This window comes from Saimiri boliviensis, chromosome 2 (assembly GCF_048565385.1).
Source record: "Saimiri boliviensis isolate mSaiBol1 chromosome 2, mSaiBol1.pri, whole genome shotgun sequence".
In the NCBI taxonomy this organism is placed as follows: Eukaryota; Metazoa; Chordata; class Mammalia; order Primates; family Cebidae; genus Saimiri; species Saimiri boliviensis.
This window is the reverse complement of record NC_133450.1, coordinates 213,104,384-213,126,513: the sequence shown is the minus strand read 5'-3', so window position 1 is coordinate 213,126,513 and position 22,130 is coordinate 213,104,384. Positions and strand designations below refer to the sequence as shown.

Genomic DNA, 22,130 nt, shown 5'->3' with positions numbered 1-22,130 from the left:
GTGTGAATGCCCCACTCTCGAAGAGTTACCGTCGTCACCCAGGGTGGTGCAGTGAGGTAGCAAGATTGTTGTCTCTGCCGCCAGATAGTCCTGGGCCTCAGTCCAGCTCCCCTCCCGAGCTGTGCACCCCTGGATAGGAGACAGCCTTTTTTGAGTTTCATTTCCTCGTATCTCTGAACTGAGGATCAGAGGGCACTGACCTTTTAGGGTGTCTGTGAAGATGACATGAGATCACATAGGTAAGGGGCTGGACGCAGGGGCCATTTAGAAACTGTGGCTGTGACTGGAATTCTTAACCATGCTTGTCACTTCTTGGTCCACATTCTTGTGACTGAGGCTGGAATTGGCCTACCCTGTGGGATTTGAATAAGTGATCCTAAGGTAGAATTAACCTGTCCTTCTCATGCCTGTGGGGCCTTCTCAGGGTGCAGGAGGAGGTGAAGTTGAGGCAGCAGTTGCTCTCACAGAATGACAAGCTATTGCAGTCCCTCCGAGTGGAGCTGAAGGCGTATGAGAAGCTGGATGAAGAGCACAGGAGACCGAGAGGTAATGGGGGCTCTGGTCTGAGGCCCTTCTCATCTTGAGGCTACTGTGCCTTGGGCTGTAAGCCCACCCAGTAGTTGGTTGTAGGCGCAGGTGGGCATAGCTCAGCACTCTCCACTCTGGCCTCATGGGTAGAGTAGATGGGTGTTGAAGCTGGCGCTTTGGCCCACTCTTCTTTGGAAGGAACAGTAGGAAACATGGAAGGACTGAGGCTTAGCACCCAGGCCAGCTGAGGTCCGGGTTCCCACTCCCTTGTTCTGGGCTGTGTGACCCTCAGCAGGCCACTTCACCCTTTGAGCACATACCTTCCTCTATAAAACATGTCTCTCAACACTTGCTGTGTGGAGAGTTATGTTAACAGCACTTTGGGAGGCCGAGGCGGGTGGATCACGAGGTCAAGAGATTGAGACCATCCTGGTCAACATGGTGAAACCCCGTCTCTGCTAAAAATACAAAAAATTAGCTGGGCATGGTGGCACGTGCCTGTAATCCCAGCTACTCAGGAGGCTGAGGCAGGAGAATTGCCCGAACCCGGGAGGCGGAGGTTGCGGTGAGCCGAGATCGCGCCATTGCACTCCAGCCTGGGTAACAAGAGCGAAACTCCGTCTCAAAAAAAAAAAAAAATTGAATGAGACCATTTATTAAAAGCATCCTAGCATGGTACCTGACACATAGTAGGCACTCGGGAAATGACTTTTATTACAGTCGTCCTGCTAGTATGTGTTACTTTTTGCCCTTTCATTCACCAAACATGTATGGACACCTCTCATGTGCTGGGCATTGCTCTGGGGATGCTTGTTGGCCTCAGTGCTCTCTATATCCTGAGAGAGAGACCAGATCAGAGTGCCTCAACTATGAGGTCTAATGTTTCAGAATCAGTTTTGAGGTGTGGTGAGGTGTTTTTTTTTTAGAACTAATTTTCCAGATGGTTTCCCTCTATTGAAAGTTTATCTAGAAAAGGGTCATCTCACAGCTTTTATTTTCTCCTCAACTTGCTTTTCTTATTCTTGCTGTTGTGTCTTTTTAATATACTGTGGCTCTTAAAATCATCCCCTTTCGTTCTATAATTCTAGCCCAAATAGATTTTATTACTACTAGACATAATTTCGAGGTTTGGTGTGCAATTTGCTAGGCTTTTATGGCCAGAAGTGAAAATTAATTTCCAGCTCTTATTTAGCCTGTGGAATAGCAGCAATTAAGTCTGCCAATATTTTTGTTTCTAAAGTCAAGTTGTTATTTTAGATTGTACCTAGTTCTTAGGAAGGGGGAGGGCAATGGTGGTGGCGGGGGTAAAACACGGTTGAGTTCCTTCGAAGGCTGACCCTGTGGTTGTAGAGGATGTCAGGGCTTCCCTTTGCACATGTCTACAGAGGCGTCGGGAGAAGGCTGGAAGGAGCAGGATCCTTTCACAGACCTGCACAGCCTCCTGATGGAGATCCAGGCTCTGCGGTTGCAACTGGAAAGGAGCATCCAAACCAACAGCATGCTGCAGAGCAGGCTCGAGGAACAGCTGGCAAGTGGGGCAGAGAAGGCACAAGAAGGAGCCCTCACTCTGGCCGTCCAAGCCCTCTCCATCCCTGAGCTGCCCCTTCCGTCCGACAAACAACACGGTACTGCATCTGCCTCTCCCCACTTCCTGAGCATGCAGCTCTGAGCATCTGTGTGTGACATGTGAACTTCTGAACGATGCCTTTGCCCCACAGAGGTGTCTTTCCATTGATAGCGGACACACTGTAGCCTAGGAGCCAGGGGACCTGACTGCTAATTAATTAGCCGTCACCTTTGGCAAAGTGGTGCGGTCTGTCTGAGGCAGCTTCATTCTCAGGGAAGTGGAATTTGGACTTGCAGACAGCTTCAGTGCCTCTGGTGTTGCTCCCTCCTATCTGTTTTGTCCTGCTCATGTCACTTTGATGCTGAAATTTCTTTTAGTTTTCTTACTACCTTTAGAAGGGAACCTAAACATCTTAATCTGGCTTTCACTGTCTTTCAGGATCTGAAAAGCATCCTGATAGGTTTAAAAAGTAGATCTGTGGGGCCGGGCGCGGTGGCTCAAGCCTGTAATCCCAGCACTTTGGGAGGCCGAGGCGGGCGGATCACAAGGTCAAGAGATCGAGACCATCCTGGTCAACATGGTGAAACCCCGTCTCTACTAAAAATACAAAAAATTAGCTGGGCATGGTGGTGCGTGCCTGTAATCCCAGCTACTCTGGAGGCTGAGGCAGGAGAATTGCCTGAACCCAGGAGGCGGAGGTTGCGGTGAGCCGAGATCGCACCATTGCACTCCAGCCTGAGTAACAAGAGCGAAACTCCGTCTCAAAAAAAAAAAAAAAGTAGATCTGTTTTGCATTTGTTTGTGGGTTAGTTGCCTAGCCCTGGAGAGGCTGTAGAGGGTACCAGAAAGAGGGCCAGACACCTCTGCCACCCGCCCACCACAGGGTGTGGAGGAAACCAGTAAATGGTGAGGTGCAGAGCAGTCAGGCAGCCTATCCTCTTTGCTCTAGAAATGAAAAATGAAGGCCCAGAGAGCGGATGGTGCTTGCCCAAAGTGGCACAGCAAGTAGGTGGCAGAGCTGATGCTAGAAGCCATTTCTAGCTTTGAGTCCAGGGCTGTTCCTGAACCCCACCGGACCCTCTAGAGTCTTGGGTATCCTGGGATTGTCGTCCTGACACCAATAGCGTCAATGTGTGTATCCAGTGGAATGAGGAATGCCAACATGCTTATAAGCAAGTATTGTATTAAAATTTGGACCTACTTTTACTTGGATACCTCTAGTTAAAAAAGTAAAAATAAATCTTAAGGAGCACCTCGTCAATCTGCCTTAGAACTTGTAGTGAAACTAATCAGTTCATTGATTTCTCATCGATAAGGATCTTAAAATTTAATCAAAAAGATGATGTAATATGAAAAACGTGAACAGTGAAAAAATTTCATGATTCTGCACATTGATCATTTTTTAACATTTATTAAATATGAGCATGAATTTGTATTTTTCAGATTGGTTTTGTGTCATTCTGTGTCCTTTCTTTTTGTCCAGCATTAGATCATACACGTTCCCCCGCCTTCACACAGGCTTCCTAATGACCGTGTGCGGGTTATTCGCAGCCACCAATCCATGACCCTGTTGATTATTAAAGTGGTCTCTGATCTGGAGCCACAGTAGGCATCAATGTTAGTATGCTTTTTGTTGTTAAACAATAATCTTAGGAGAAAAACGCTACCAAGGAAATCTCAGAAGTTTGGAAAGGTGCCATGTTGCCACCTTCTAAATGGTCTACACATCGGCAATGTACAAAGGTAGTGGTTTTTGCATGACTTCATCAGCCTTGGGCATTACTATTTTCAACATAGGTCTGTACCTGGCCCTTTTTAAGGCTTTGAGGAGTGGGATTAAGGAACTTGTGGGGTGGGCCAGGGGAGATTGGAGTAGGGAGAACAATTCTGTGCTTGGGGTGCCCAGGAAGGAGAGTTGGGTAGCTGAAGTCAGGAGGCCATCCAATAGCCTTTACCTGCTTTTGACATTGGCTCAGAGGCAGCCCTCGGCATGCCTGGCCAGGAGGCATCCAGGAGAGTGTTCACAGTGCTGCCACAGCAGGCAAGTTTTCTAATTTCCTTGAGTCAAAATCAGAATTATATCATAAGCAGCAGCATCTCTTCCTTTGCAAAAGACTTCTCAGGTCTGTATTTAAGTGCATCTGTTATAAAAATTCTGTTCTAAAGGCTGATGTCTTTTGCTGAGAGTGATTCTTCTCGGGGCCAGCTCTGTGGAGCTGACCTCCTGGCTCCTAGGCCTTAGGAATTGTAGCAGACCCTTGGGAGGTGCTAGAGTGCAATTAGCCCTCCCTGTGTTGCAGGAGCCCGGATGGGGGTTCCTAGGCCCTGCGCTTGCTTGCTCTCTGCCACTGACATGGTGGATTATGCTGGACAGATCACTTTCTATCTCTGCCCCTTGGTCTCCCTTTCCATGAAATCTGAATTACAGTGTGTTCTGCCCACTGAGATATTGAGTTCAGTAGCTTTTCATATGTGAAAGTGCTTTCCAAATTATAAAGTATTGCTCAGGTCATCTGTACAGCATCTATTGATTTTGCCTCCTTACAGTGTTGCAAATACATCACCCCCCAGATCCTTTTGTGGGTTACTCTCATCTCTAGCTTAGGGTAGTGTGGCAGCCTCCTGACCCACTCCTGCAGTACAAAATACAGACCTCAGCTTGACATTGCCCTGGTCAAAGCCTTTGAGTGGGTCCCTCAGTCCTCATGGTTCTGGCCTTGCATCCTGCTTTGTCCTTCCCTGCACCCGGGGCCTTGGGCCTATGAACTGCTCATTTCTCTCCGAGTGATGATTCTATTCTTTGTCCCACTGCCTGCCTCCCCTCACCCCACCCCACCCCACCCCCCCAGCCCACTGTGCTGCCTGGCATTTCTTTCCCTCCTTCTTACCATAGGTCAGTGTCAATCAGTCTGCAAACATAAGGTTTTAAAACAGGTATTAGCCTTTGGGAGGCCAAGTTGGGGGTAGTGCCCCTCACCTGAGCCCCAGTAGCCTGTGTTTCCCTCCCCTGTCCTTGATCTCACTGAATTAAAATTGCATTTTGACTTCTCTGCTGATGTATTTCTAGGGAATGGACTGAATCTGGTGACTCTGTCTCCCACCCCACACAGATGGGCCTGGCAGGACAGGGGCCCAGTGAAGATTTAAAGGAATGCTGTGTGTGTATGAATAAGTGAATGTGAGGTGCTTGACTGCGTTCTCATTCAGTTCTCTCTTGAATGCTGGTAACAGTGAAACTAACAGTTCTTATGTTTTGCATTTTGTAGATGGTGACAAATATCCCATGGAAAGTGATAATTCATTTGATCTGTTCGATTCCACCCAGGCAGTGACACCAAAATCAGGTACAAAGCTGAATCTGGATAACTGTGGCAGCATTGGATGTGACAGTAAGACTTTTTGAATTGCAGAAAAGGGGCTCCCTGGTCCCAACTCAGGAGGGTATTGGCAAGGATTTGGGATTTCAGGTTCTCAGCATCTCCATCTGGTGATCTCCTCCTCCAAGCCAGTTAATCCACTCCTAGGTGTTATCAACCTTAGAATGTCATTGGGTCCTGTTGCCGTAGATTGAACCTGTGACCACCTTCGTGAGGCTTTCAAAGGCCCTCCAGGATACAGCTCCAGTGGGCCCATCCCACCTTATCCCTTACCGTGGTGTAGCCACACACAGGTCACCATCCTGTAGACAGGCCCACACTTTCCTCTCACGGTGACTTTTAGACCCCCTTTGTCCCACTCTTTGTCAGTAAAAGTCTCATTTCCTCAAGACTCATCATGAATGCACATTTCTCTGTGACATACTTTTGCTGCTCTCCCTGGTCAGAATGACTCATCATTAGTGTAATTCTTGCTATTTGCTCAATCCAGCTCAAATGCTGCTCCTTCTCAGAAGCCTTCCCTGTTCTCTCCCTCCCTGTACAGATAATTGTTTTTCCTCTGCCTCTGACCCTTCTTCACTCTGCTGTTGCACCTTCTGCAGTGTCTATGTTCTGATCAGACTGTGGACTACTGGAATACAGGCACCAGCTTGAGTCATCCTTGTGAATCTGGGGTCTTCTACCGAGTGGGTGGTTGCCAAGTGTTGGTTGAATTGACTTGAACCTCTCCTACAAGATGACTCATAGCCCAGTGTGGGGTAATATACAGAGGTCCAGGAGCCAAGTGGCTTTTCCCCTCTGGACTTGTGTTGGATGACATTTGGGCATGAGGGCCTGTCCTGGACCTCCTAGCTAGCTTCAACATCATAAGCTCCTTGAATGCAGAGTGTTAGCTGAAACAGATTTTACATCCTACCTCTCATGTTACAGTTTCAGAGACTCCTCCACTCTCTGGGAATGACACAGACTCCCTCTCCTGCAACAGTGGCAGCTCGGTAACTAGCACTCCGTGTGTGTCCCGCCTGGTCACTGGCCACCGCCTATGGGCCGACAAGAGTGGCTGCCACGTCCTGGGCCTGATTGAGGACTATGAGGCCCTGCTCAAGCAGATCGGCCAGGGACAGAGGCTCCTTGCCGAAATGGACATTCAAACCCAAGAGACTCCCAGCTCCGCAAGTCCAGAGCTGGGAACAAAGGTAACCTGATCACAGAGCTAGAGGGCACAGGCTGCTCCCTGGGAGTGTCAGTAGAAGGGATAGGGGAGTCAACTGGTGCAGTTGTCCTCAGTAGGACCCTGAGGAGAGGGACCAGGAAGTGTGGCTCCAGAGAGCTCAGAGGTCAGGTCCAGTGTGGGGGACTGTTGGTGGTGGTGGTGTTTGGTGGGGGTCACACCCTGTCTTCCTGTAACTGCTTCCTGGGCTCTGCTGTCTTGCTCCCATGACGGGTCTGTACATCTGGTCCCTCATCCATTCTTTTCTCCATCTGCACGCCCATGTTTCCATTCATCTGCCATCCACCTGACTGTCACCCATTATGAAGTGGAATTAGTAGTTCAAAGGCTGTGAAGTTTTTAGGGCTCTTGATGATAACCATTGCTACATTACTTTCCAAAATGATTCTGTCTCTGTTCATGAATGGAACGTTTGTCTCACTACATTTTTGTCTTTATTGAGTTTTTGTTGTTGTTGTATTTTTTTGTTTTGAGTCAGGAGCTAGCTCTGTCGCCCAGGCTGGAGTACAGTGGTGTGATCATGGCTCGCTGTAGCCTCGACCTCCACCTCATAGGCTCAAGCAGTCTTCCTGCCTCAGCCTCCTAAGTAGCTGTGACCACAGGGGTGTGCCATCACTTGGCTATTTTTTTAGAGGCAGGGTCTCACTATGTTGCCCAGGCTGGCCTTGAACTGCTGGGCTCAAATGATCCTCCCAGCTTGACTGCCCAAAGTGTTGGGATTACAGGTGTGAGCTATTTTATATATATATATATATATATATATTTCCCCCCTCCCCATGGTGTCTCATTTCTGTCACCCAGGCTGGAGTTCAGTGGCGTGATCTCGGTTCATTGTAGCCTCTGCCTCCTGGGTTCAAGTGATTCTCCTGCCTCAGCCTTTCTAGTAGCTGGGATTACAGGTGTCTGCCACCATGCCCAACTAATTTTTGTATTTGTAGTAGAGATGGGATTTCGCCATGTTGGCCAGGCTGGTCTTGAACTCCTGACCTCAGGTGATCCACCCATCTTGGCTTCCCAAAGTGCTATAATTACAGGCATGAACCACCACGCCTGGCTGAGATAATTTTATTTATAATGATTGTTTTGTCACTTTGATATCTAAAAAGCGTGTGTCTTTTTCTTTTTTTTTTTTATTTGAGGCAGGGTCTGGCAGTGTTACCCAGGCTGGGGTGTGTGGCACTATTATGGCTCACTGCAGCCTTGACCTCCTGGACTTAAGCAATCCTCCCATCTCAGCTTCCCAAGTAGCCAGGACTACAGGTGTGCTGGACTGCCACACCTAGCTAATTTTTTATTTTTTGTAGAGATGGGATCTCACAATGTTGCCTAGGGTGGTCTCGAATTCCTGAGCTCAAGCAATCCTCCTGCCTTGGCCTCCCAAGGTGTTAGGATTACAGCCATGAACTGCTGTGTCTGACCTTGTTCTATGTTTGTATTTATTTGATTACTTATAAAAACAAATGCTTTTTTCATTTCTTCTTTTTTTGTGTTTCTCCTTTTCCGAGTCACATACTTAGTTTTCTTATGTCCTTGATACCTCCCAATTTGAGTTTGCTCTGCCAGTAGAGAGGGTGAAAGAGACTTTACAAGGCCCTGTTATCATATTCACTACAGCAGGGCCATTTAACAGGGACCACTGAAGACAAAACCATTTATTGCTTGCTGTTCGTGTCATTTGCTCCTGGGGGGAGGTCTCTGTGGGCTGCTGAACAGTGAGAATAGCCCTCCCACAGATCCTTTACTTAGAGTAGTAACTGTAGTTAATGCTGGTGGTTATTAATCATAGTTATTGATTGGGCTAAAATCACCACTGAAATTCTCTCATAATCTACAATTCGCCAGTCTGTAAGAACAATAAATTGGTGTTACGTGGCACCAGGCTTTTGCTCAGCATGTGAAACCGAAGCCCTACAGTCTGGAGATTTATGCTGCATGTTAACTCTTGCTTGTCCAAAATCTTTTTCATGACTGCATATAACAGCCTTTATATCCCCACTATGTAGGGTCCACACCTGGTACCACTTAGCAAGTTTATGAGCAGTGTGAGCACAGCCAGGCTGACCCTGGAAGAGGCCTACCGGCGGCTGACGCACCTCTGGAGAGTCTCTCTGCCCTCGGATGGCCAGTGCCCTCTTCACTGTAAGCAGGTAGGTGGTGACACATGATTGAGAGGCTCAAGGATGTCACTGGGGCCCGTGTCTCAGTTTCCTCCATGCCAAGCCCAGGACCTGGCCCATAGCAGATGTGCCCACCATTTGGGATATGTATCGGGGAGGAGATGGCACTTTTTGCCATGGCTTCACCGTGTTCTTACTTGATCCGTCCCGCACTCCTGTAGCCCTGACCTGTCTGAGCACATCTTTGTTGAGTAGAATCCTGTCCACATTCTGCACATGAGGAAACTCCGACTCCGGCAGCCAAGGCACTTGGTCAGGGTTAGAGCTTGAAGTCCCAGTTTGTCCTCATGGACTAGCTCATCCTTTTCTACTCATCATTCATCCCTTTTATAAATGCCTTTCTCTGAACCTTCTAATTCTTATCAATAGTTTTCATCATCATCTTTTTCTGTATTTTTGTTTTGTTTTGTTTTGTTTTTGAGGTGGAGTTTTACTCTTGTTGCCCAGTCTGGAGTGCAATGGTGCTATCTTGGCTCACTGCAACCTCCGCCTCCTGGGTTCAAATGATTCTCCTGCCTCAGCCTCCCGAGTAGCTGGGATTACAGACATGTGCCACCATGTCCAGCTAATTTTTTGTATTTTTAGTAGAGATGGGGTTTCTCCTTGTTGGTCAGGCTGGTCTCAAACTCCCAACCTCAGGTGATCCACCCGCTTTGGCCTCCCAAAGTGCTGGGACTACAGGCATGAGCCACCATGCTCAGCCTTATCATCATATTTGAGTGGAACTTGTTCAAAATCTGTTTTAACTACTTAGGCTGCAAACCAGGAGTCAGAGAGAATAGAAGCTGTCCCCTGATTTCTGTGTGTGGGATGTGTGGGATACATGTGGTATCATAACAAGGTGAGTGCCCACTCTGGCTAATCCGAGAAATCTCCTTGGAAGAAGGGACATGCAGGCTAAGGAAAAGTTAGAACTCTCTGCTTGGTGGCCTGATAGATATTTGCCCCTTTGTTTATCTAACCTGTAAGTTCTTGCCAAAGGGCAGCAGAATAGCAAAAGGGAAATTTACATTTTGTGTCATTATCTCATTTAGTTAAACCCCTTTTGACAGCTGTCAGGTTTCTCAAACATGACCATGAAGTAGCTGGTAGGGCAGCCCTCTGCTCTGAAGGTCCTAATGAGCCTGTCCTAAGATTTCCCTCTTGGGATCCTGGGGACAAAGTTTGGATGCACTAAGCTCAGGGAAGTTCATAACTGTTCATTGCATAGAAAAATCTTTTTTCCCCCCATATTTAGCTGGTGCCAGTATCAGGTGAAAAAGCGTCACTGGGGTCCAGCCTCACGTTGGTCTTTCCCTTCTTCTATTTTTTTTTTTTTTTTTTAAGATGGGGTTTCGCCATACTGGTCAGGCTGGTCTCAAACTCCTGACCTCAGGTGATCCGCCACCTCAGCCTCCCAAAGTGCTGGGATTACAGACGTGAGCCACTGCGCCTGGCCTTTCCCTTCTTGTAATCCATCAAGCCCTTTTCCATCTTATGCTTAGGTGACACAGATGGCCTGGAGTGTCCCATGTCCTGCTCCTGGCTGGCTCCTTCTCACCTTTCAAGTCTTAGCTTAAATATTACCCCAGAGTCAGAGAGGGCTCCCTGATTCCTTCATCATAGCCTCCTCTTCTGTTTCATCATGGCCTTTTCAACAAATTTTAATTGTGTATTTGTTTAATATCTGTCTTCCTCTATTTTCCTTCAGAGGACAGTGTTTGTTCTATTTATATTTTTGAATGAACCAGTGATTTTCTTTCTGTACACCCAAACTAGTACCTGCCTCATATGATTTTAACATAAACATGTCTGAACTAAACAATTGACCCTTAATGCAGTGTTTCTGTCGTTATCACATAGTAGTAACTGTTGAATCGACAGAATATAGCACACACACATACACACACACACACACACACACATACATATGTATAATTATGTATACATACACACACAAATTATAGCCACATTGATTTTCCCCTGCTTGCAAATCATTCCAGGAATGGTTGGTGCTCCTGAGTGCCCCTTTCCTTCCAAAGGTTTCTTGAGTAATTGATTATGCTCACTTTGATGTCATGGAATTGTGGAGCCAGAAAAAGGACCTTTGAGATGCTCTGATGTGGTTGCTGGGCTACAGACCCCCTGTGTGGTGTTAAATTGCCTCTAACCACTTTCCTGTCACTTCTGTGTTTCATACAGTGCCTTTGCTTGGTGTGAAATGTGTGTAATGCTGATTTGTAAGTTTTCACCAGCAACCCAGGGTTTTGAACTACCTGGTGTTTTCTCTTGAGTGTTATTAATTGCCTTTTGCATTTAATATACCATCCCATGCAGTCTGGACTACTCTGGAAAGTGTGTATCATGTGCACCAGTTGTGTGGAGGGATACAAATGTACACACATACTTACTTATAATAATTTTTTAAAATGGAGAATAAACAATAATAAAACAGGCTATATATAGTAGTGGGAGGGGAGAGATTGGAGTAACAGATAGAAGGTCGATTTCTCTGAATAGACTTTGTTTTGTAGATTTGACTTTGCAACTGTATAAATGTATTTACATAATTATAAAAAAAATTGAAATGAGAAAACAGTTTCTAAAAATTCTTGCCAAGATGAAACAAACCTTACTGTATGTGGTATTATAGGCATAACAGCACAAAAAAGAAGCATTTCAATGACTAAAACACAGTAGTTTGACCACACATTTCTAGTAGAAATATTCTAAGAGCAAGAAAAAATTTAAACTCTTCTCAATGGTTATATAGGTAGTAATAATATTGATATTGATATTCTGAATTATTGTATTTCTCGTAAGAGAATACAACCTTTAATTTTATTGGGAACTGATATTTTTACTATGAGGAAAAAGAGATATGAAACAAAACAAATAACCCTGTAATCCTAAATTTGAATAGCAGATATCAGTATGAACTTGTGATGTATTATCCATTAAAAAAAATTATGAACCTTCTCAACATATAGTGCTCTAGAAATCATGTCTGTTCTAGCACCAATGAGCACCCTTGATGCCCAAATTATGGTTTCTAGATACCTTTGTCCACTAAAAGGAACTAGGGTTTCTTGCAGAAATGGTTTGCTCCCAGGTTTGGGGCAGGAAATGTATAGTATGAGCCTGAAACATATTTCATCCTAGTGAGAAAGGATCCAGCATAAGGAAAGAGAGAGGGAACCCCATGGATTTAGAGTGGTTCCCAAAGTGTGGGCCCTGGATCTGCAGCACCTGCACCACCTTCAAAATGGACCTTCTCGGGTCTCACACCAAACCTACTGAATCAGTAACTGTGAGAGTGCACCCCAGCAGTCTGGTTTTACAGCCCTCTACGTAGGTTTGAGAACCACTGGATTAAAAGAAACTTAAGTGATAAACAGATGCCAAACATGGGTCTTATTTGCATTCTGAATTGAACCAATTTTTTCAAAAAAGAAAATTATGAAGCTATCAGGGAAGGTTCACTGACTGTATTTGGTGATACTAAGGAATTATTGCCCTTTTTTTTTTTTAAGGTATCATAATGATATTGTGATTTTTTTTTTTTTTTTAAAGGATCTTTTTATGGCTGGGATGGTGGCTTATGCCCGTGATCCCAGCACTTTTAGAGGCCAAGGTGGGAAGATCACCTGAGGCCAGAATTTCGAGAGCAGCCTGGGCAACATAGTAAGATGCTGTCTCTATTTCAAACAAACAAACAAACAAACAAAAAAACACACAACTTTTTCTTCTAGAGAGATGTAAAAAAATTTATAGATGAAATGATATGATTGGCTTCTAGGGTTGGTTTCAGAATCATCTTGGGGAGAGGATGGGCAGGAATGTAGTAGATATAAGTGTGGCCATGAATTGATCATTGCTGCAGCTGGATGGTCACTTGGGGATTCATTATCCACTTCTTTCTACTTTTGTAAATGTTTGAGATTTTTCACCATAAAAAAACGATCAAAAATTCCTGTCCATGAAGTCAGGCAAAACACTGACGCAGAAGCCTGAGGCCTCCTGGGAAGGGGTGGCTTCCAGCGCTGCAGCTCTGTGGCCCTCGGGAAGGGTTGTTCTGGCGAGTTTCTGCGGACACCAGGCACACTGCTTACACCCAGCGTTTTATTTGATCCCTTGAGGAAATTTTGAAGGAGTTAGCCATGATTCTTCCCCTTTTCCAGAGGTAGGAACGGAAACTCCAAGAGGTTAAGTGACTTGCTTTAGTGTCATAGAGCTGGGCAGTGCTGGAGCTGTGCTTTGAGCCCCTGCTGTTGTTACCATGGTATATCCATTCTATAAAAATGAAGATTTGAATCCAGGGGAACAACAGACATGTAAACAATTAAAATTCCCTGTTTGGGCCGGGCGCGGTGGCTCAAGCTTGTAATCCCAGCACTTTGGGAGGCCGAGGCGGGTGGATCACGAGGTCGAGAGATCGAGACCATCCTGGTCAACATGGTGAAACCCCGTCTCTACTAAAAATACAAAAAATTAGCTGGGCATGGTGGCACGTGCCTGTAATCCCAGCTACTCAGGAGGCTGAGGCAGGAGAATTGCCTGAACCCGGGAGGCGGAGGTTGCGGTGAGCCGAGATCGCGCCATTGCACTCCAGCCTGGGTAACAAGAGCGAAACTCCGTCTCAAAAAAAAAAAAAAAAAAAATTCCCTGTTTTAAGTACTGGATAGAATATGTACAGGGTGTTATGAGAGCACCAGTGAAAATTAGCCCACTGTGAGTGGCTACATGGTGTCACAGCACCTGCTCTGCATCAGACACTGGTGGTTAGAGGGAGGAAATAAGCCTGTGGTCAGTACAGGAAGCAAACAAGTAAAGGACCAGTCACTCCAGCGTGCCATAACATGGGCAGTGATGGGGAGACACTGAGGCCCTGGGGCACCCAGAGTAGCAGCAGCCAGCCTAAAAGAAGTGCCAGGTCAACTTCCTGGAGGAGGCGACACCTGAGCTGACTTTAGAAAGCAGAATGGGTCAGTCAGGCTGAGTTTGAAATTATCATTCCTGCTGTCTTCCATTGCCTCATTTGAGTCTCACTCTACTGCAGTGTGGTAGCTGGGTCAGGGATTATTATTCTGATTTTACAGATGTGGGACTAAGGTTTTGACTGTAGAGAGACTTTGTCCTGGAATGTGTGGCCTCTAGAGCCATGACCAGAACCTAAATCTTCGTGGCTCTTAGCCCCAAGGAAAAGAATCAAAGCAAACCTAATGTTTAAAATTAGGATCTGTTTGGGAAGAAACTGTTGAAGTCCTTGTACCTGACATGAGTGGTTAATCTTAAAAGTAGGTTAAGTCAGAATCAAAAAATGATACGTACCTTAAACATTTTAGTTTAACTTAAAACAGATAAATGTACATTCATTTGCCATTCTTTTGATGTAGGGCCAGGGCCTTTTCTTTGAATTTGGGTCTTGTGATTGGAGTTTCACATCTTCTTTCTTTCATAAACTACATCCATAATATATGTCTGTCACTTCCAATTTCTGTTTCTTTAAGATGAAGAGAAAACTTAGACACTTGCAAAGCAATTTGAATATGGAATTCTTCTAGACTGTGTTCCTCCCACATCTTTTATAGTTGTCTCACCCACACCTAATTTGCCAGAAATGTGTTTTTTAGTGATTTGCTTTTATCAAGTCTTTCCTGAAGCATATGTTAGTTTTCATACAACCAGTTCTCTCTTTTAATACACATATTTCATGGGCTTACTTAATATTTAATTAAATTATGCAATTTGATTACAAGTACAGCTACCATAAACAAGTTTGGGAACAAACTAAAGTGACTCTTTCTGAGCTGACAACTCACCATGTCTCCTGTTGGGAACAGAAGTGTTTTGGTGTAGCAGAGAGCAGCCTGTGCCAGGGGACTTTCCTGACAGAAAGGGAGTGTCTTTCCTCTGTGAGCTGGTTTGGTGGAGATTGGCTGAGAGAGCCGGCTCCACCCTGTGTGTATTTCACCTCAGAGCACTGGGGACCCTGGTTTTGCCGTCCATCCACAGTTTACGCTGCAAAACCAAAAGTTTCTCCTAATGGAGCATACTCTTCTGTTAGAAACAGATGCTTGGTGCAGCAAAGAAAAATTAGCACTGAGACAAAGGATTTTTTAGCCATGCAATTTTTACTTCCTGAACTGCAGGAAGGGTACCCTTGCTAGCCATTGTGCCATGAGAGTACAATGAACGAAGGAAAAGCAGACAAATTTATCCCTTACACATTTGGGGTTGTTCTTACTGCTGTGTTTGATTTCCACTGGTTGGAGGCAGACCTCACAATTTAAACTGAAACATGATTGACTAATAACTTAAAACTTTTTTAAACCAGGTAAAAGCACTGGAGCACTGGGACATGCCTGTGAGCACGTCCAGCACAGGTATCTTGGTTAAAGTACAAGGATACAGAATGTACTACGTGCCTGTAAGCATGGCGTGTCTAACAGCTACATAGGATAGGGCTTAACAGAGAGTTATTAGCACACTTATGATTTATTTTTTGACAAGAAAGGAAACTTTAAAAAGGAACTTTTCTACTTCCCACATCTTCTAATAATACTTTTATATGATCTTTTTAAGATTTAGACATGGAAAAGTTTTTAAAATCAGCATTACAGTTTTTTTTTTTTCACTCAATTTGAAATCATATCTCATGGAGACAATTGCTGTGAACATTTTGATGACATCTATGGATGTGGACATTTGTGGAACAGGAAGGCCTTAGATACAGGATGTGTTGTTCTGGGCTCTTTTGTCAGTAACTGTGGTCATTTTTTGATATCAATATATAGAGCTCTACAACATCATTTTTAGTGGTTGCAAAATTATTGTATTCTATGTAAGTATCATAATTTATCCAGATCAATATTGAAACAAATCTGGTTATGTTTTCCTGCCATAAACAATACTGAGACGAACATCCTTGTACATAGGCATCTTCTTGTGCTCATGTTGTTGTTCCTTGGGGTAAATGCCAGAGTGGAGCACTGCGGGGGCAAGGAGTTAAGCGCATCTTCGTTTGGTGGATCTCGCCAAGGTGTTCTTGCTGGGCCATGCCAACCTGCACTTCCACCAGAAGTCACGAGGTCTTTCCCCTCACCTTCAATGGGTTTTGTCCAAATTTGCCCTTTCCTGCTTATTTCCATTCAAATATTTTTTTCTAGTGAGGTTGAGCACTTTTTCATATGGCTTTGTAATCCTTCCTATGTAATATGACGTTTTATGTTCTTTGTTCATTTTTCTAATTTATTTTTTCCTCTAGATTGGAGAAATGAAGGCAGAGATCACTAAACTACAAAAAAAATTGTTTGAGCAAGAAAAGAAGTTGCAAAACACTGTGAAGCTTTTGCAGCTGAGCAAGCGCCAGGAAAAAGTCATCTTTGATCAGTGTGAGTGAGGGTGGGGGTGACCGCTCTACCTGACTTCCTGCCTCCGAGGGCTCCCAGTTCAGCCCTGGAGTACCCACTTTGGAACCCAGATTGTTTGTAATCATGCTTCTCATTTGTGGGTTTCTTGTCATACTCCATCCTTCTGACTCACATGGACAAGTGTATTCACTTAACACACCTTTGTAGAGCAGCCCTTGGTGCCAGGGACTGTCATCGCACTGGGGTGGGAGTGGGGTGGCCATCACTCTGTCCCAGGGAGGTGGGCGTCTTAGACAAAGTGACCTCTGCACTGAGTGTGAAGGGAGGAGTAGGCGTGGTCAGATGGAGTGGGGAGTGGCCGTCCAGTCGGGAAGGGCGTGGAGAGAGGTACAGAGGCAAGAAATCGGTTTTGTATGTCAGAAACCAAAAACAGTCCCTGTCGGTGGGGTAAAGGCTGCAAACAGTGGATTAAGGCGGGCGGGACTGGGGATCAGGGAGTGCTTCATGACCAACTGTAGGTGGCAGGCTCAGGGCAGAGGATTGACCTGTTACATCTGTGTGCAAGAGTGGCTCACTGGTGGCTGCTTCACCACCAGTCAGGCAGGAAAGAAGGCCCTTGGCCATGACACTGGAGATCCAGAGGAGGGCACGGATTTGAGAAAACTTCTCAAGGCAGATGCTGAGACTCGGGGTCGGTGAGGTTGAGTAACTTTTGTAAGGTCAGTCCCATTTCCAATCTAGCCACTTTGGAGATTGTTGGGGAGCAGCTCCATTTCCCGGTTTAAACCCTCCGCACTCCCTCCCACTGCATGTTTAGAGGAGCAGGCGGCAGCTGAGTTTCCATTAGTGCCTGTTGGCAACATGGCACCGGCCAAGCCTGCGCTGCCTGCGTTTCAGTTTCCTGTCTTAGGAGAACTGCTGACTGTAGCACTTTCTCTCTGGAGGTGCCAGCCTGCCTTGTGCATCTCTCTTATCAAAGTCCGGCGTTTCTGAGAAGCAGAAATTATTGCCAAGTAGGAGTTCTCCTTAGCCACACCTGGGAACCTTCTGAAAATAGACTCTGTGAGACTGGCAGCATTTGAACTGCAAAAGAGAGAAGCTCAGCCACTGAGCAGGCACTGAGTTTCTGTTCTTTGCCCCCTCATGCCAGTCTCTGGGGACAGAGGTGAACAAGACAGTCTTTGCCAGTGAGGGTTGTGGGCTTAACGTCGGAGACACAGAGCTTAGCTGCAGGATGGTGTGCTGAGTGCATCCTAGGAGACCTGAGAGGTGGTTCAAGACGGACTGGTTCTCGAGGGATGACGAGGAGTTCATCAGACAGTGAAGGGGCAGGAAGAGGATCCTGGCAGATGGCCCTGTGGCCTTGCTGCTGTGCTCCCAGGGGTGAGAGAGAACTCAGTGCTCAGGGACATGCTTAAGAGATATACAAAGGGTTTTCCTGTGGGAGATGAGTGAGAGGGGTAAGCAGGAACCAGGTTTCAAGGAGCCTTGTGGACAGGACTCCAGGATAAGCAGCAGGGACTGGCGGGGTCCACGCGTGGATTAGAAGATCCCATGGCTGAGCTTGGAGGGGCTAGGAGGGCGGGAAGACCTCTTTCGGGGCTGCAGCAGTCTCGCAGGTGGGCAGTGGTTCAGGACTGTCGGGGAGAAGGGATGGTTTTGAAAGACTGTAGGGAAGTCAACCTGGCAGAGTGGCAGATGTCTCTGGGGTTCTGGCTGAGGACTTTGTGTCCCTCACAGAGAACCTGGAGGGAGACAGTGCCAGTTGTGGTCATGTTAAGGCAGCGGTGGAGTATTTGGGTTAGACACTTGGGTGGGAAGCGATGCTCTGCATAGGTTTAGGAAAAGGCAGAATTCTCTGCATTGGCACCTCTCCTCCTCAGCAGCTTACGGCCCTGACCAGTCACAGGGCAGGTAGCTGACCCTTTTGACAGGTGAGGAAATTGCAGAAGTAGGTTTGGATGGGTTGATTACTGTGGGAGGTCAAAAGGACAGAACCCAGGCCCCCTGTGTCCTAGGTCAGAGAGCATGGAATTATTGATTGAACACAGTTAAAATCTCTACTCTCCTATGTGACCTGCATTCGACTAAAAACCTAAGCTTTAGATTCCTCATATCTAACTGGAGACACGAATTCCAAAGGACTCAGACTAGATAGTTGGGCCTGGGTTCCATAGCAGCTTTATGAAAAGCACCCCGGTTTTCTTATCTGTAAAATAAGGATGATAATGCTACCTAAACTATATTGTGCTTAGCGCAGTCCCCCACACAGAGATGAGGCTCAACCAGTCTCTTCCTCTCTCTTTCCATTAGGCCAGACCAAATCCTATGCGTGGAGGTGGCAAATCATTCATAGTAAGAAGAACCACAAATGTCTCATAGCATTGCCCTGCCTGAGCTGGTGTTGCCCGTCTCCATATCTCCTAGGCCTGGCACAGAGCAGGCTTGACCAGAGCAGGGTAAGGGGCTTGCCCCGGGCAGCAGAACTAGTGCCTGACCCGGGGCCTGCAACTCCTGGGCCAGGCTCTGCAGCTCGTTCTGAGGAGTCAGATCCTCAGCAATTCTCCAAGCCTGGTGGACCTCACTGACCTGCTCTGGGTCTAAAGGGACCAGGTGTAAGTTGGTGTAGCACCTCCTCTTCCTCTGTCCCCACCGTGGTGATGGGGAAGAGCAAATGCCAGGGCTGATTTTTGCCTGGTCAAGCTGACACTAAACCTTCTCTCAGAGTCTAGAGGGAAAAGTAAAGAAAGGGCATCCCAGTGGGACGCTGAGAGTCCTGATGCCCTGGGGCCACTCACTGGCCACGTGACCTGGAACCAGCTCCCTCACTTCGAAGCCTCAGGTCCTCATTTGCAAAGCGAGGGCGGTAGTTCTGCCTCATAGGGTGGGGGAATATTCAGTGGGAAACCACTTGTCACCAGGTCAACACTGCTCCACTCAGATCGGTACCTTCTTCCCTGCACCCTGCTAAGGTGGGAAGAACCGTGGACTGAGCTAAGCAGGCCTGTGTGTGAGTCCCATCTCTGCGCTGGGGCCAGTGTAGATTTGGGACAAGTCCTTCATCGCTGTGTCCCTTGATCTTTTCCTTGAAGTGGGGATTTCTGTGCTTTGAAATGTGACAGTGCTGTTCAGGTGTAGGGGTCCCCTCAAAGCTTGAGTCACGTGATCCTTAGTTCTGGCATGAGCTTTGTTCTCTAGGTACATGTAGCGTTCTTTCACAATTATCTTTAACCTCCACAGCTGTGATACTTAATCCTTTCTGGGTCACAGTCCCCTTGGTGAATCTGGAGAAAGCTATGGTCTCTCTCTCTCTGGAGAAATGCAGACATCTAGACCACACCCACATTTGCAGTGTCTGAGGATTTAGGACTGACTCCCCAAACATATCCATGGCCCCATGTTGAGAACTTCCACCCTGCAGGAGAGGTTGCTTAGGGTAGAAAGGCTGTGGCCACCTCTGAAAGTTGTTTTGCTTAGCTAAAAACAAAGTCCACACCGACTGTCTCATCCCCAATGTCACAGATTGCAAACAAACTCCATTACCTTCAGATGGGAATTTCTGTGAGGCAAGAAATACAGATTTTTGCCGGGCGCGGTGGCTCAAGCCTGTAATCCCAGCACTTTGGGAGGCCGAGGTGGGTGGATCACGAGGTAAAGACATCGAGACCATCCTGGTCAACATGGTGAAACCCCGTCTCTACTAAAAATACAAAAAAATTAGCTGGGCATGGTGGCGCATGCCTGTAATCCCAGCTACTCAGGAGGTCGAGGCAGGAGAATTGCCTGAACCCAGGAGGCGGAGGTTGCGGTGAGCCGAGATCGTGCCATTGCACTCCAGCCTGGGTAACAAGAGTGAAACTCTGTCTCAAAAAAAAAAAAAAAAAAGAAATACAGATTTTCTCAAGGGCACCACACAGCACCTATTCTGAAGAAGCCACTGGGGAGTCGGGCTGTGTGTGTTGGGCGTGAGTCTGGGACAGCCTCTGGCACTTTTGGCTAAAGGCGTGGCTCCAGAAGCCTTCGATGTTTCCTGCGTGGGGAGTAAGCTAATTTTCTGACCCTCACCCAGCCCTGCTGAGAACAGATACCGTGTCAGGCTCAGAACTCTGATCAAGAGGGGCATTCTTGCTACTGCTGGCATTTGTGTTGGACAAGAAAAAGCCTGAAGGAAGAAGCCACCTTACTTTACAGCTGCTCCTGAAAGCCAGGGCTTGCCCGCTCCTTCCAGGAATTCTGACACAGTGGGGATCTGTCTAGTACACTGCTCTGGGCGTCAGCGTCGTCAGGGAGCTCTGAAACCATCCCACCCAACCAGCTCCTGTCCAGGCAGAAGGTGACTTGCCCAGGGGAAGCAGGCTGGGCTATTCCACCACCTAAAGTACAGGCAAAGGAGAAGCAGCATGCCCACGATTCTTTCTTCCAGGCCATTTGGAGCTGGCTCTAAGAGCTGCTTGGTAAAAACCTGGCCTTTTGGGACTTGGACCGTCACATGTGGGTTTGCCTGATCAAGGCACAGTCTCTTCTCACAGCTGCATCCCAGAGGGCCTAGGAAACCTGGGAGGCAGGCCCAGGCCTCTACCCTCCCAGTGCCATTGCCCTCCCTGGGCCACAGAGGTGAACCTGAGGGATACCTGGGAAGCCAGCTAGCCGTGCAGAGCTGTGATGGTGTCTTCTGTGAAATGCCATAGCATGCGTCAGCCTCTGCATTGCTGTCAGGTGGTGGCTTTTCGGGGCCTTCAAGAGGTGTTGTTGATGGGTTATTTGGTCTGGGGTATGTGATGGGTCAGGTGGGGCCTTCGTACCTCTCTCTGGTCTGGATGCTTCAGACCACATGTTGTCCACATGTCTGAGCCGTTTGGGGTGGGGCTTATCTTCCCTGCACTTGGCTTTCACACTGCTCTCCTGGTCGTTCATGCCCCTAATTATCACATTCTTTGCTCTCTCCTCAGTGGTCGTAACCCACAAAATCCTTCGGAAGGCCAGAGGAAACCTGGAGGTATGCCCTTTGAGTCTTGTCACTGCAGGCCATGTGGAAGGTTGGGTGGGGTGCAGGCCCAGAAAGGACCTCTTGAAAAATGAAGGTGCAGGTGGAGCCAGGGGACATGTCCTCGGAGAGTTGTGTGTTTCTCCCAGCAGTGCATGAAAAGTTGTGTTTCATCATGCCATGTCGCCAGTGGGGATTCTAAGTTTTAAATTTGTATGCTATTTTTACCAGTAAGAAATACAGCAAACAGTGCTTGGCACATAGTAGGCATTTGATGAATATTTCTTGAATGAATGAATACAGTATGATCTCATCGTCATTTTATTCAGTAAATATTTACTCATCAAACAGTATGTCTTCGAAAGCACTTTCAGAAAAACAATCTCGCACCTCTGTCAGGGATCTGACTTCAGAAACCTCTACTGGATTTAAAATTCTCCTTTTTTTCCCTCCTTTTCCTAGCTTAGGCCCAGGGGTGCCCATCCAGGAACATGCAGTCCCAGCAGACCAGGCTCCTGAGGAGAACTTTCAGCCAATAAAGCTTGTGCTTCCTCCACTGAGCTCACGCTGTCTCTTTCTTCCAAGTGTGGTTCCTATTTATTGAGGAAGAAAGAGCTGTCTGGCCAAAGGAAATCTATTTTTTCCCTTCGTGTTTTCTCTCTGAAAGTTGGCTTGAGAGTTGTTGTCAGAAAGGTTCATATACTCCACAACTGGGTGGTAAAAGGCCTCGAGCTCTTGGATGCTGCATTTCAGATCTGGGGCAGGCACCAGAGCTGAGGCTGTGCGCCTTGGTGGGCTTCAGGTCTTCCCTGGGTTTGCTTAGTACTCAGCCGGTGCTGCAGTTTGAAGATTCTCATTAAGTGATTCATTTCATTTCACCTTGATGATTCAGTTGTTGTGTGGAGCCTCAAAGC

General features: G+C 46.8%; 1 protein-coding gene across 1 annotated transcript in view; it reads left to right on the top strand.

Moving 5' to 3' along the window:
- The window catches only part of CDK5RAP2 (CDK5 regulatory subunit associated protein 2), a 197,461-nt gene extending 175,689 nt beyond the window's left edge, over nt 1-21,772 (top strand). The window contains exons 31-38 of the mRNA XM_003925184.4: nt 425-546; nt 1,914-2,153; nt 5,362-5,439; nt 6,403-6,668; nt 8,707-8,850; nt 16,127-16,253; nt 21,182-21,228; nt 21,679-21,772. Of these exons, the coding sequence (XP_003925233.1) occupies nt 425-546; nt 1,914-2,153; nt 5,362-5,439; nt 6,403-6,668; nt 8,707-8,850; nt 16,127-16,253; nt 21,182-21,228; nt 21,679-21,735 (1,081 nt within the window). The 3' untranslated portion in view covers nt 21,736-21,772. The remainder of the gene's footprint in view (nt 1-424; nt 547-1,913; nt 2,154-5,361; nt 5,440-6,402; nt 6,669-8,706; nt 8,851-16,126; nt 16,254-21,181; nt 21,229-21,678) is intronic.
- Nucleotides 21,773-22,130: the final 358 nt, after the last annotated feature.